The sequence below is a fragment of the Phascolarctos cinereus genome, unplaced genomic scaffold (genome assembly GCF_003287225.1).
Source record: "Phascolarctos cinereus isolate Bilbo 61053 unplaced genomic scaffold, phaCin_HiC Scaffold_4;HRSCAF=312, whole genome shotgun sequence".
NCBI lineage: Eukaryota > Metazoa > Chordata > Mammalia > Diprotodontia > Phascolarctidae > Phascolarctos > Phascolarctos cinereus.
Window position 1 is genome coordinate 661440856 of NW_027555847.1, and position 14891 is coordinate 661455746.

General features: G+C 41.2%; 2 protein-coding genes across 2 annotated transcripts in view; both read right to left on the minus strand.

The window, feature by feature from the left end:
- Positions 1–1622: 1622 nt before the first annotated feature.
- On the minus strand, positions 1623–11738 carry LOC110203441 (putative adhesion G protein-coupled receptor E4P). Its single transcript, XM_020979943.2, has 5 exons — positions 11289–11738; positions 8015–8106; positions 6338–6518; positions 4011–4106; positions 1623–2651 (listed from the first exon to the last, which is right to left on the minus strand). Exons 1-5 carry the CDS (start codon positions 11511–11513, stop codon positions 2640–2642), a joined length of 606 nt encoding a protein of 201 aa, XP_020835602.1. The 5' UTR covers positions 11514–11738; the 3' UTR covers positions 1623–2639.
- An 896-nt stretch (positions 11739–12634) lies between these two features.
- LOC144456590 (adhesion G protein-coupled receptor E2-like) overlaps positions 12635–14891 on the minus strand; it is a 52045-nt gene continuing 49788 nt past the window's right edge. The window contains exon 6 of the mRNA XM_078151813.1: positions 12635–12748. Coding sequence (XP_078007939.1) covers positions 12635–12748 — 114 coding nt within the window. The remainder of the gene's footprint in view (positions 12749–14891) is intronic.

Genomic DNA, 14891 nt, shown 5'->3' on the forward strand with positions numbered 1-14891 from the left:
CAAAGAGATCATAAAAAGGGAAAAGGACTCTCGTGTACAAAATATTTATAGCAGCTCTTTCTGTGGTGGCAAAGAATTAGAAATTGAGAGGGTGCTCATCAATCAGGGAATGGCTGAATGAGTTGTGGTATATGAATGTAATGGAATAGTATTATGCGATAAAAAATGAGGAGCATGTGAACTTCAGAAAAACCTGGAAAGACTTGTATGGACTGATGTTGAGTGAAGTGAGCAGAACAAGGAGAAAGTTGTACACAGTAACAGCCATGTTGTGTGATGACTAACTTTGATAGACTTTGCTCTTTTCAGCAATGCAAGGATCTAAGACATCTCCAAAAGTCTCATGATGGAAAATGCTATCCACATCCGAAGAAAGAACTATGGAGTTTGAATGCAGATCAAAGCAGACTATTTACTCTTCTTTTCCTTCTGTTTTGTTTTTCTTCTTTCTTGTGGTTCCTCCTATTGGTTCTAGCTCTTTACAACATGACTAATGTGAAAATATGTTTAATAAGAATGTATACCTAGAGCCTATATCAGAATGCATGCTGTCCTGGGTGGGGGGGGGACATAGGGAGGGAGAGGGAGAAAATTTAAAACTCAAAAGCATATGGAAATGATTGTTGAAAACTAAAAATAAATTAATTGATTAAAAAAAAGAATTTGGATTACTCCAGGTATTTACACTGGCTGACTTTGATGCTCTCCCTCCTGATCTCTTCCTCCTAGATTCCCTGGCTTCATTAAACTCTCAGCTGTAAAATGGGAATAAGCCACCCACCCTAGCTTACAGTTCTATTGCAAAGAAAGTGCTCTGTAAACCTTAAAGTTCTAAATCATGTCTAAATCATGGCCACTTCAATCTCATGACTGAATAGGGGTGTGGTTGAGCTGGATAAAGATGTGAGATACTTGGAGACATAGCAGGAGAAAGGTTTATCTACTTATTTCTTTAAATTAAGAGAAATGGGAGTGATTAAGAATACTGCTGGCTCTCCCTTGCCTCTAGTCAAAACCTTGCTAATAACTGGAACAATCAGCCCAGAGCTTGTGAATTGCCCCACCTCTTCCCATGCAGCTGTACTGATCTGTGACTGATAGCTGAGCTGAGCTATGACTCAGAGAGGTATCAAGGTGATGGCCTGGGTGACTTTCTGCAAAATTTAATTATTGAATTAACTATCAAAGCATCTTGATTTTTTTCACCTTCACTTAAGTTATCATACTCACTATCTTCAGCAGGGTCCTTTGACTTTTCTGGTAGTTTTATTTCAATTCAACAAACATTTAGTATTGGCAACCAAATTTCCACCTGCTTTCTATTTTGCTTTCATGAACTTTTATATTCTGGGACAGAAGAGTATTGAGTCTCATTTAGAGTGCTTACATTCTACTGTCCTCTTTTATTGTCAAATGTCACAACCTTACTGATGTTGAGGATACTGATACTAAAGATTTTTAGGGCCATATCTTAATTTTATAACTGCAAGCATAAATGGGAATTCTCAGTTTTTTTAGTTCCTTCTTTTGGCATCAAATCTTTAAAGTTTGTTCATTGACTCCTTCCAAGTTCACTGTAATGGAATGAAGATGGTAGACTCTTGGGTGCCAGATCAATGAGATTAAGACAGCAAAAACTTAGTTTTATTCATTTTCATGCATGTAACTAACTCAAAATGGCATACAGATTGATAATACAGTACTGAGAGATGACAGTAGTAGTAACTATTTTAATATTGCCTATAGATTATGAACTTACAAAGTAACTACAAAAAACTGATAAGTAACCAAATGAGTGAAATTACCAAACTTTATCTGTGAATTGGTTCTTTGAAACTAGCAACACGAAAAGCATTTCATGACTAGCGGTCACATTCCCAGGCTAGCCCACACAACCCTTGTTTGAACCACATAGCTGAAATGCTGTACATTTGTGATAAAAGAGCAGATGATATTATTGCAATATCAATATTGAAAGTAAAATCTTATAAAATCAGAAGAGGAGGGTGTGAGGAGGGTTAGAATTGTTTACATAGGAAGAGAGAGGGGGAAAAATGAATGAGACAATTTATATAAGGAAGGAGATAGCCCAGTGATAATTCCTGCTTCTTTTCTAGTCCCCAGCATGTCAGTGTCTAGGCAGATACTGGCTTACATATTCCTTTGAAGAACTAGCTGGGTGGAAGAATTGAAATCAGACAATAATCTCCCAAGCCTACCTTTCCCTAATCTAGTTCATCCTCTGAATGGCAAGTACCTTTGCGTCTCCAAACCCTCCTTCTTTCTTACCTCCCCACCTCCCAATCCCATTCAGGAAAAAAGTGGCCAGCCAGGGAAAAGGGTTAATAATAGCTTGTATAGCAGATAATTACAGGTCAGATGCATGGAATGTGTCACTGAGGACATGACATAGACATAGTGATCAAGGAAATCTAACAAAATGCTCTAGCAGGAGCATCTTTCTGAAACAAGTTCTCGGTACTATAAGTGTATAGCAAGAGGTGGTACTTCCTGAATGTGCCATTGATGAAAGCTCCCTCTCTTTCTTCTGATCTCCCAGGAGCTGGAGTCTGCTGATGGAATGAGCAATGAGATCCTTTCAGGCAGAGGTGGCATCTTTTTTTCCTTTCAAAGTGCAATTATTTTCCCAGCTGTGTTGATGAGGGAGGGTGTGCAGGGAGAGAGGCAATAAAGTGAAAGAAAGGAAGCAGGTAACATAAGGGAGACAAAAAGAGATTGAAAATGAGTGAGAATGTAACTCTAAAGCAAAAGACTTTTGCTTAGAGGATGAAAAAATGGGTCTTATATAGTAATTTGAAACTTTGTACAAACTGGTTTACATATTTGAATCAGACATGATGAATCAGAGCTACACTTTTAAATGTTTGTGATTGTAATTAGATCTATTTGGGAAAGAGCTGTATGTGACTTGTTGCTGTGTTTGTCCTTCGTTCTCGAAGAGGACCATGACATCAGGGAGATGATGACAGGACTTGCAATTGACTTTAATTTAAGTGAGGGAAGGCTGTGCAAGGTCACTGGCCTCACTTTCTCCTCCAGAGCCATCTGGGTCCAGTAGCCAGATATTCATCAGGATGACTGAAGATAGCCCAGGATGCAATGGGAGACCCTGGCCCTTTTAAGCTAAGGTCTCTTCTGGTTCTCACTTTGAGTAAGGCAACATCTATTCAGCGAAGAACTCTGTTTAAGAAGTGAGTCAAGGGATGGCCCCTTTAATAAAAAAAAAATCAAACTGGGAAGGGAAGACCCTCAGGATTGCTGGCCAAAAAGAAACAGTTACTATTTATATTCACCCTGAGCCGGGAGGGCCCCCAAATAACCATGAAGTGGCGCTTGGGCAGGGACCTATTGTTGTCCAGACTATGAGCTCCAGATTCTCATGCATGGGACTAGCATCTTAATGAACAGCTGGTTCTTTCGTTTTACCTTTGTGACTTCTGGCCATCCTTTAACTCATATGAACAAACCCAACCTCAACCCAGATCATTTTCATTTCACTTACAAGAAAGGGCTAAAAACTATTCAGGACCCTGGGGCAAAACATGCATAAGTGTGTATTGTGCTTACGTAATGCTCTCTGACAGATTCTCTAGCCCACCCCCGAGATCTTGAGAAGTGACGCTGTCCAAGGTAGGTGAGTAATGCGGTCCATGAAGTTTTACCCAATCTCTCACTCACGAGGGTGAGACATCTTCCTGGCAGCATATGTAGAGTCAAGGTCAAGCATATCCTTTATCATCCCTTCCCCTCAGAAGGAGCTCTTCCTATGCATAGGTTTTAATTTTCTATGGTTGAACTCAACTTACTTCAAAGTAAAATATGAAAATGAATTCAGCTTGCTATTGGTTTCTACAACTCTGTGAACTCTGGATGGCTGTAGTATGGAATCAGGTCACACAATTCTTGGCAAGCCAAGGAGCAAGGATTCCCAACAAACTTGAGGTATTTGATTTGGACAGTGATATTGAGTGATAAAGAAATAGTCTTACCGTTCTGCTGTGGCTAGTTGAAAGAGCCATTACATAGGTATCTGTTTCAGTCCTTATCTTAATTCTCTTAAAGTATTTCTTGTATTCCTCTTGGACCTGAAGATTTGGGAGGACAGAGAATTGAATTTTGACACAGAGGGTCAATTTAGCAGCCACATCACTGAAGTAGAAGTAGAAATATGTGTGTGTGTGTGTGTGTGTGTGTGTGTGCACATGTATGTGTGTGCTAATGTCTACTTTTTCCTTAATATTCTCTATGATTTAGATAAAGTTGATTAGGGTTTAGAGATTGAAGGAGCCTTCAAAATCATACAGTCTGATGAATTCATTTTATACCTAAAGAAACTAAACCCCAAGGACATAAAATAACTTGCCCGGGGTTACACAGCTAGGAAGAGGTAAAGCTGGAATTCAATGTCAAGTCCTGTGAATCCATGTCCAGTACTTTCTATTTTTCTTATTTGTAAAATTGAATTAAAGACACTAACCCATTGGCTCTTCAGGGGAAGTCACTTCCATTCTCCTGATGGTATCGTGAGATGCTTCTCATTCTTTCATTGTGTAACACTATTGCTTTGTGGTCAGAGGGCTTTTGAAAATGTTAGCTGTCTTACAGACCTCACAGGGGCTTATGAAGACAAATGAGATTATAGATGCAAAGATCCTTTAAAAATAAACCCAGGAGGGAAGAGCAAAGGAGTTTTAAGAGTTTAATGTTATTACTCTGCTGATGGACGTGATAAGATTTAGCATGGCTTAACAGGCAGCCGGATGACACAGTGGATAGAATGCTGGCCCTGGCTGGGTTCAAATCTGGACTCAGACATGCTGCGTCTGGTGCAAGTCCCTTAATTCTGTTTGCCTCAGTTTCCTCATGTGTAAAATGAGCTGGAGAAGGAAATGGCAAATCACTTCAGTATCTTTGCTGAGAAAACCTCAAAAGGCATCATGAAGAGTCAGCTATGACTGAAAAAATGACTAAACAACAACAAAAAGCTTGGTTTAGTGCATTAAGAGCCAGTTTGGGAGTGAAGAAGATGGATGTTCAGGTTTTTTTCTCTGACAGAATCTAGCTGTGTCACTTAGTTACTCAGTCCTCTAGGCTGCTATGACTCTAAGTCATAGGCAAGTTGCTGATGTATATTGATAAAGGGAATTTCCATTCCAAGGAGTCCCCTGTACTTAGGAAATCACAGACGGGGACTTACTCTCCAAAAAAAGTGCTCTAGAATATTAACTTACCTGTTGGTACTCTAAATGTGAGATCTGGGTTCAGGGCTCATTTATCTCAGTTCCTTTTTCTATCATAAAGTCCCTGTAATAGGAGCTTTGTGAGGGACGGGAGAAGAGTTCATATTATATAGGTAGGACAACAGAGGAAACAGTTCCCACATTTTGTACAGGGTTTGTTAGTTGCTTTCCATTCTGCTGTGCACTATTTTTAGTGAGGGAATTAGGAATTAGGCAGTTGGGCATCTGGGGAGATTAGGCAGCTGGGCATCTGGACCTCAAGGAAGGTCAAAAGTCTACAAGCAATCTCTTGTTGGGATATCTAAAGGCAGATGGAAAGAAATATCCTAGATGAGTTGGCAGGGTTAGGGTCCACATGATTTTGGCAGTGACTTTGGCCATGAGCATGTTATTACCCCAGGTGACCTGTCCTTGTTACCACTGATGGTTTGACAAAGAGGATTAGAGAAATATATCTGAAATGCTTCCTATGTTTTTATTGTAATCCTTTTTTTGGGAAAAAGGAACTAGTATTGTCATCAGGAAAACAGTGAAAGCTTCAAGAAAATTAAGAAAAAATTGCCCAACAGGTTACTGCCTGTTCTGCCAAGAACTATTTCTCCATCAAGAAAATGAGTTAAGGGAATCACAACAGAACTTTTGTTGTACAGTCAAGTGATAGGAAACCAGAAAATTGAAAACAAGGGAAGTAATCAGTCAGAAGGAGCACCCTCTCTGAAGAAAACATTTGAGAGAATACAGTGAGTCAGGAAAGAAATAGACAATGTGTAGCCATAAAATGGGAGCAAAGGATGGAAGTTACAAAGAGTTAAATTTGGTCTTGAAATAAGGAAACCTTTCCTAGGAACTAGAGCTATCCAAATGTGAAATGGGCTGTCTCAATGAGTGGCAGGATGTCTTCATGCAAAGACCAGGTGAACATATGTAGGGCAAGATGTAGAGGGGACATTTGTTCAGGTATGGATTGGACAAAATGGCCTCTGAGACCCTTTCCACTCTAAGATTCTATGAATCTGTACTTCTCGGAAATGGGACTCTTCATGTGAGCTGGCAAGAGGATGAAAGCCTCGTATTACCTGGCGGCTGAGGACACAGTGTACCAGGAAGATGTAGACGCCTTGCAGGGAGTTGATGATGGTGAAGGTGTAGGCAATGACTGATCTGGCTGGTTCATCTATAGAGTCAATCAGAAAGAAGCCAAGACTCCACGAGCAGCCCAGGATGAAGAGCTGAGCTAAGGCTTTAATTGCCAGGGTCCTGTGAAAACCAAGAGGCAGAGATGAGATTCATCTTTTATGTTTTATCTTCTACCCAACTCAGCATTTCCTATTCCCATCTGGTTGTTGTCTTTTGTGCTCAAAGAGGACCAAAATGACATCACTATGTTGGAGTCAAGGTACAGTGTGTCCAACCTGGCTGATCGGACCAATGTGAGCTTAGAAGGCTTTATCACAGGTCAGGCACAAATAGTCCATATCCTACTAACAAGCAAGATAATTTTTATGAAAAGCACTTAGCACAGTGCCTGGCACACAGTAGGTCCTACATAAATGGCTTTTACCCCCTTCTTTTCCTTTTCTCCCATTCCTGAGGATTATTTTTGACTACCCTTCTTCAAGGCTGCCTTTGCAGGCATAACTAACCTGAGCTTTGCTCATGTTCAAGTAATGACAGTAATAAGTAATAAGTAATTGGGGAAATTAATTAATAATAAATATAGAGCTGAAAGTTCTGGCCATTAACTTGAAGAGGAGCACATTGAATGTGTATTTTAAATTGTTTTTATATTACAGCTAGCACTACCCATCCTTGCACAATAGATAAGCTCCTAAAAAAGTAGCATATGAAACTATTGGCTTCTGTTATGTATGGCTATTTTTAAAGGAAATATATCTTGTTCTCTGTATATTGAAATGTTCATATTTTTAGTGATTGTGAAGTTCATGATAAAAAAGAAATTTTAATTTTATAAAAGATTTTTTCAGAAGTCATATGAGAGAAATATTTTTAAATGAATCACTTTTGCCAACATAATTTCTAAGGTGAAAGTGACCACAGTGGTCATCTAGTCCTACCTGAACTAGAGCAAGACTTTCCTCCCTCAAGTGGCAAAACAAATCTCTCCTGATGGGAAACTCATTAGTTTCTGAGGCAGCCCATTACACTTTTCCCATTGTCTCACATACAATGCTGATTGATTTCCACCTGGCAGTATTGGCTTTAGTTCCAGGGCTTAATGATAATTCTAGATCTATCAGAATGCAAAGGGGGAGTTGTTGGGAGAGGCCACTTGGTTTTATTGGACAGACAACTGGACTTGGAGTCAAGAGGTTTAAGTATAAGTCCCATCCCTGTGACTTATATAGCTAGGTGACCTTGGACAGGTCATTTATTCTTCTTAAAATGGGATGATAATGTCTATTGTGGTATACCTTGAAGGACAATAGTGAGCAAAATTCTTTTTTTTTTTTTGTGAGGAGAATTCTTTATTAACTCTAAAGTACCTTATAAGTGGGAGCTATTCTCTTCCTCCTCCTCCTCATTATTATTACCCAATAGAAATATACTGTTAAGGTGCTGAATCAGCTCAGCCCACAGAGTTCACAGAACTTCAACATTGGGAGGGACCTGGGAGGCCAGACTAGAGCAACATCGTCCTCTACAAGTTACCTAGCCAATAGCCCCACACTTTTGCTTTAAGATTCCCCTAGTTCCCTAGACTTTTCTGGCAAGGAAGGGGCTGACCAGCTTACCTTGTGTTTTGGATGGTGGACACTTCTTTGTTGAGTGATGAAAGTCTCTCTCTCAAAATCCACAGGGTTGTCAAATAAAAGGTCAAATTTATCTATAAGAACAATAAGAAATCTTTGAACCAAACTCTGGGGCCAATATTTACAACTGATATGGCTGTAACCCTCCAACCAATGGACCTATCAGCTGGTTCCCCAGTATTGTTGTTATTTAGTCATTTTCAGTCATATCTGACTCTCCATGACCCCATCTGGGGTTTCCTTGGCAAAGATAATGGAGTGGTTTGCCATTTCTTTCTCCAGCTCATTTTACAGATGAGGAAACTGAGGCAAGCAAGGTGAAGTAATGTGCCCGGGGTCAAACAGCTAATGTGTCTGGGGTCAGATTTGAACTCAGGTCCTTCTGACTCCAGGTTCAGCATGCTATCACCTGTGCCATCTAGCTCCACCCCCCACCCAGCATTGGAGGATATTATTTAGGCCATGTTCAGAAAGGAATAGGACACACAGATCTGGTGAAAATGCTCAAGGGTGCTCTACTGAGGTGTAAGAGAACCACAGGTAGATGACAAGACTGCATCAGAACAGGGATGCGTGAAGGAAATGTTGGAGCAAGGCACGACTTCAAATGAAGTGAATTACATGCTGGTATTTACTGAGTGTTTCAAAATTTGCAAAGAGCTTTATAAACGGTATCTCGCTGAATCTTCACAATAGCTCTGTGAGGTAAATTCTACAGGTATTAATATCTCCTTTTTACAGAGGAAGAAACTGAGGCAAAAAGATATTAAATGACTTGCTCATGGTTGTACAGCTAGTAAATGTTGGAAGAGATTTGAAACCAGGCCCTTCTGATTCCAAGTTCAGGAGTTGATTAACTAGTCCATGTTGCCTCTTTCTTTACATAATTGGACCTTTAGATTAAGATACATGTCAAAAGTGGATATGACAACTTCATTCTTATGTTCAATGACTGATTCTGTTACAGTTTTAATACAGGATCATAGATTTCTAGATAGAAGAAATTTTAGAAGCCATCTAGTACAATGCCCTTATTTTATAAATGAAGAAAAACAGAATTGGTTTGATTGTTATCTTAATGCAGAAAATCCCCAGATTTTTTTTTTCATTCAGCCCTAATCTCTCTGCTGCCCTCCATCCTCATGTAAGCAACTGCAGATTGGGTGCTCCATGGGCATTTCCAACTGAACGCATCAGAAACATAATTTGTTACTGTCCCCAAATTTCTTCTCTTCCGATCCTCCTCGTTCCTGTTTAGGGGACCACCATCTTCCTAGTCACCTAGGCTTACAACCTCAGTGTCATCCTAGTACCCTCATTCAGAATTACTCCAAATATCCAGTCTGTTTCCAAGTATTGGTTCTACTTTCTTTTTTAATTTTAATTTTTTTAAAGGCAATTGGGGTTAAATGACTTGCCCAGGGTCACACAGCTAGTTAAGTGTCTGAGGTCAGATTTGAACTCAGGTACTCCTGACTCCAGGGCTGGTGCTCTATTCACTGCACCACCTAGCTGCCCTTGATTCTACTTTCACAACACTTCTCATATACATATGGTTATACCTTGACCCCAACATAGCAGTGTCATTTTGGTCATCTTTGAGAAGGAAGGATAACAACAATGCACATAACCTTCTCTCGAACTGTGCCAGCACCCTGGTCCAGAGTCTCATCACTTCTCACCTGGACTATTACAATAACTTTTGGGTTAGTCTCCTGCCTCATTTCTCCCCACTCCAGTCCATCATCCATTCAGCTGCCAAAGAGGTCTTCCTAAAGCTCACCCCACTACTCAATAACTTGTGGGTCCCTATTGCCTCCATGTTCAAAATTAAGATCCTCCAATTTAATGGCTTTCAAAACCTGGCCCCTTCCTACCTTTCCAGCATTTGAACACTTTATTGCCCTCCATGTGTTCTACAATCCAGTGACCATGATTTATTGTTTCTCACACGCAACATTACGTCTCCAGAACTCTCGCCTTTTACCTGATTGCCACCCAGGCCTGGAATGCTCTCTTTGTCTCAATCTTCTGACTGACCTAACTTCCTCATTGATATTTTTTATTTCAGAAATAAGAACTGAGAAACTTTTAAGCATATTTATTCATTTAAGAATAACAATAAACCTACTACATAATAACATAAATACCATTTTTTATTCTAAAAAGTCTTTTTTTTCCAAAACAAAAATTTAGTGAGTGCCATTGCTTATACATATCTATATGCATACATGCCACACACACACGCACACACACACATGCACACACACACACACACACACACACACAGATAGTTAGATGATAGATATAAACACACATAAATATCTTTGCAAATCTCTTTACTGCTTTGATGTCTGGCTTAATAGAAGGCTTTTGTATTCAATATGTTGTGATTTTTTTTCAGTTCAAGTATATGAAGAAAATTGAATCTTGCCGATATTTAGTTGGAAAAAGGATGAGTATGTTAATAGGCAGATAGCATCTTACTGTTTTAAAGGACAGCTATCTGGCACAGTGGATAGAGTGCTGGGTCTGAAGTCAGGAAGACTCATTTTCATGAGCTCAAATCTGGCCTCAGACACTTATTAACTGTGTGGCCTTGGCTAAGTCACTCAACCCAGTTTGCCTCAGTTCCTCATTTGTAAAAATGAGCTGGAGAAGGAAATGGCAAACCACCCCAGTATTTCTGCCCCCCAAAAAACTCACATGGGGTCACCAAGAGTCAGAAATGACTAAACAGCAAAATTTTCTTTAAACATAATTTTGACTTTGAGGACAAAACTATTGTCCTCCCGGGGATATATGGATCATTCTTTGATAACCAGTGGACTCAGCTCAGATCCCATCTTCTGTAATAGACCTTTCCCAGTTCCCTGTACTTCCTCCACACACCCCCAGGGCCTTGTGGCTTTTCCTTGAGATTTCCTCCCATTTATCCGGCATATTTCTTATATGTACAGAGTTGATTGCACGTTGTCAGTATTACTAAAATATGAACTCCTTAAGGGCAGGGAATGTGTTTTTGCCTTTCTATCCCTAGCACCCAGCACCCAGCCTAGCATAGAGTAAACATTTATACATATTTATGGATTGACTAAGTAACTTATCCCATGTCATCTAGGGAGTAAGCAGAATCCAGATTTGGAGTCAAGTGCTGCGATATTAAATCCAGTGGTACTTCCACTGCCCACTATTCTTTTTGATTTTCAGCTCATTTTGACTGAAGCAGAAAATAAAAGGTTGTTTTTTGACTCACCAACGTGATGACAAATACGGGTCCTATGAAACTCCAGATAAATCCTTTTTCTATCTTCAACCAGCAACTGGAAAGAGGAAATAGCAACAGCTGTAAATGAGCATTTTTTACTGGAGTATCCAGCCTGGCTTTGGGGATTTGGGCAACCAAGTCAGGATCAAGGGGAGTATCTGCTCCCCAAGAGGATCTTTGTATCTCCAGAGGCTCTCCTAGGGCCTGACACATAGGAGGTCCTTTATGCACACTGGCTGAGTTGAATTGAATTAATAATAGCTCACATTTCCTTGGCCTTTTAAGGTTTGCCAAGCCCCATCCTCCCAATGACCCTGTGAGTTAGACAGTAGAAGTACTGTTATTCCTATTTTGCAGATGAAGAAAATGAGGCTCTGAGAGGTCGCAGGACCGTAGATTTAGAACTGGAAGGAACCTCAGAAGTAATCTAGTGCACCTTCCTCATTTTAGAAATGAGGAAACTGTGGCCCAGATGGTGAAATGCCTAGTTCCGGGTCACCCAAATAGGATGTCATAAGCTGGCTCTCCGATTCAGGTCACTAGGCTCCCCGTCCACTTCTCCAACTATTATATGAGTTTCCTAGAAATTTATAATCTGATTGGAGAGACAACATTAAAGCACATTAAGCGATCAGAGAACAATTGAAGATTCTAGTTTGAAGATGTTGGTTGCAATGAAAGCAAGATATTGGGTCTAGTTAGACCCAGGCATCAGGCTGCCCCAGGGCACTGACAGCCCTTATCTGCCTTCAAAAAAGTTGAAAGGACTGCGATTAGCACCTAGTTAGTCACCCAGGATTTATTAAGCTCCTGCTATGTACCAAGCATTGTGCTGAATGCTGAAGATGGCCATCAGAACTTCATGAAACATACTTGAAAAATGAGGTTTATTACAAGAGAAATGAACATGCATGTGGAACCCTATGCAAGTGCGAAGAGTTCACATTCCAAACAGAAGCTGGCATGTTTATGAAAGTGCAACCAAGGAAAGACGAGGAAACAGAAATCTCCTCCTAAGTGGGAGTGGTGTGGGAGGAGGAAATGAGCAGCAGGGCTGGGGAAAGGACTAAACCCCTCCTGAAGGGGATGAGCAAGATGATGGTAGAAGCCAAATTCTTTTCCCTCAGAAACTGCTAGACCAGGTGCTGGAAGGCCACATTAATATTTAGCTGTAAGAAATAAAATAAAAATTTGAAAGATGAACAAAAATGTATTAATAAAAATAAAAGGATTTGTTCTGTAAAATTTTGATTCAGTCCAAAGGCTGCACTTAAGGACCTAGAAGGCCACATGTGGCCTTAAGGCTGCAGGTTCCACACTACTGTGCTAGACCATTACGATGGGATGGTCTGCTTATCTACAAGGGTCCCAGCTGCACAAGCAATTTCCGGGTGTAGTGCAGATTGACTGGTGCCTGTCTTGACTCCAAAGACACACAGGGCTTCCAGCTTGGGGTGCAAACAAGAAATTATGTCAGCTGTGGGGGGAGGGGTTCATCCTTGACACATTTAGGGTCTCCTGCACACTTTGGGTCCAGTGTTTCTGGCATATATGGCAATTCAAGAAGATAAGTTAAGTTGGATTCAGGGCAACATTTCCCCATTGTAGTCAAGGCAGCACTAATGACCACACCTGATTAAACGTTATCTTGGATGCCACCTGGGCTGAGCATCTGGAGGCAAGGGTACAGAGATAGTTACCAAAGATAAAGGTGAGCAAACAGAAAGCTAACAAGAGACCCTACCCCTGAAGGATGGTCTGAGCCCTTGGGGAACCAGCTACACAGACCCAAATTCCATTGCTCTGTAGCATAGAAATAAGAAGCCTTTTCTTCTAAGGCTGCAGGGCCTTCTTGTATCATACCAGATCACTTAATAAAGAAACAACATTCTTTTCTTCTCCAATACAGGTACAGGCTCCACCCTGTGCTGCAGCCAAGGCATGAACACGACAGCTGTTCAGGACCACTCCTGAAAGTAAGAAGCTCCTCATGAACAGCAGAGATTAACTACGAAGTAGTATTTATCGATTCAGCAACTTATGCAGAGACATCCTATAGGGCAGCCTCAAGAGAGACCATGGCAAACCATGGGAAAGTGAAGCAGAAGAATGTCCACCACCCAGAATTGCCCTGGCCCAGGGCAAAATCAGGCAGCTTCCAGAAGGCCAAGGTTGGAGACAAGTGTTGCCGGAAGATGGGGCCTGTGGCCAATATCAGGCATCAGTGTAACAACTCCACACCACACTGCCCAGTCCATGGAGGGGGAAGAGAGAGGCAAACGTCATGGCCATAAACCCAGAAGAGTCCCTGATTCACTCAATCATGTTTGGCAGCATAGGTGCTGGGGGAGGAGGGTGCGAAATCCCTGGAGTAGGGCAAAAAGGGATTCATCTGTATGGTCACAAGGGGAATTGCAGTGAAGGTAGCAGTGCTCCCAGTACAAACATTAAACACCAGTGGGGTTCCAGGCAGCAGACAACAAGGGCTATGGTCACAATCAGAGTGCACTCCAGCAAAAATGCAGTAGCCAGTTAGGGCATAGGACTGAACAACTAAATGCAATAGGGGCCTGGAATACAGGAAATGACCTGGTTAGATCTACCATGATTGTGTAATCAACACAGAAAGAGGAACAGTCCCTACAAATTGTAAGGAAGGGTGGTGGGGAATCTCAATACAGAGGGATAAGTTCCTGGTCAAACATGATATTTCATGAACAGGTTCATCTGCCCAGGGAATGAGTCCACCCAAAGAGCTGGCCAGCACTGGTGAGTTGGCATATCCTAGCTTTAATACAGCTAAGAGTATCATGGAGTAGTCAGTTCCCCAAACTGAAATGGGTGCGATTACTCCAAGTAGTTCAGAGCCAGGCCCCAACAGTGAAGGCCTGTTTCAGGCACAAATCCAGCAGGAAGATATACTAGCCTACTGGGCAGCCATCTGCAGTGGAATGTCACAGGGATGCTGAACTGAACATACAGCAGACAGGAATGTACACGGTACGAAAACCAAAGGAAGCACCATGATTTAGCAAGGCTTATGAAAATACATGCAACATGAATGAGAGGTTAACAAAAACAGAGAAAGACAGTTAATGAAGGTAAGAGCACAAGGGCAAAGGTAAAGATGTAGGATATTGGGACAGCTATCACCTCAGGATGTCAGCGGCCTCTGGGTCCACTGGAAGTGAACCATGAGCCCTTCTCTGCGTTGTCAGATTCAGGGCAACAAGATACAAAGAAAGGCAAAAACGGTGTCTGACATCAAAAAGCTCCCAGTCAATTGGGAGAAGCAACATGCCAGCAAGTTGCATATAGGATAAACTGAGGTAATCTCAGAGTGAAGGCTTGCTGCTGCTGCTGCTGTTGTTTTTCTTTCTTTGTTTTTGGAGAGGACCAATGGAATCACAATTGGGGTAAAAATGAATGATAGGTGATGTCTTGACTGGTGTGTGAATTGGATTTAAGTGAGGCAAAATTGAGCAAAGTCTTCAGCCCCACTCTCTTTTCTAGAGTCATCAAAGTCCAGTGGCAAGACAAAAGTCAAGACTATTGGTGATGGCCAGGGTGCATTAGATGATCCTGGCGTCT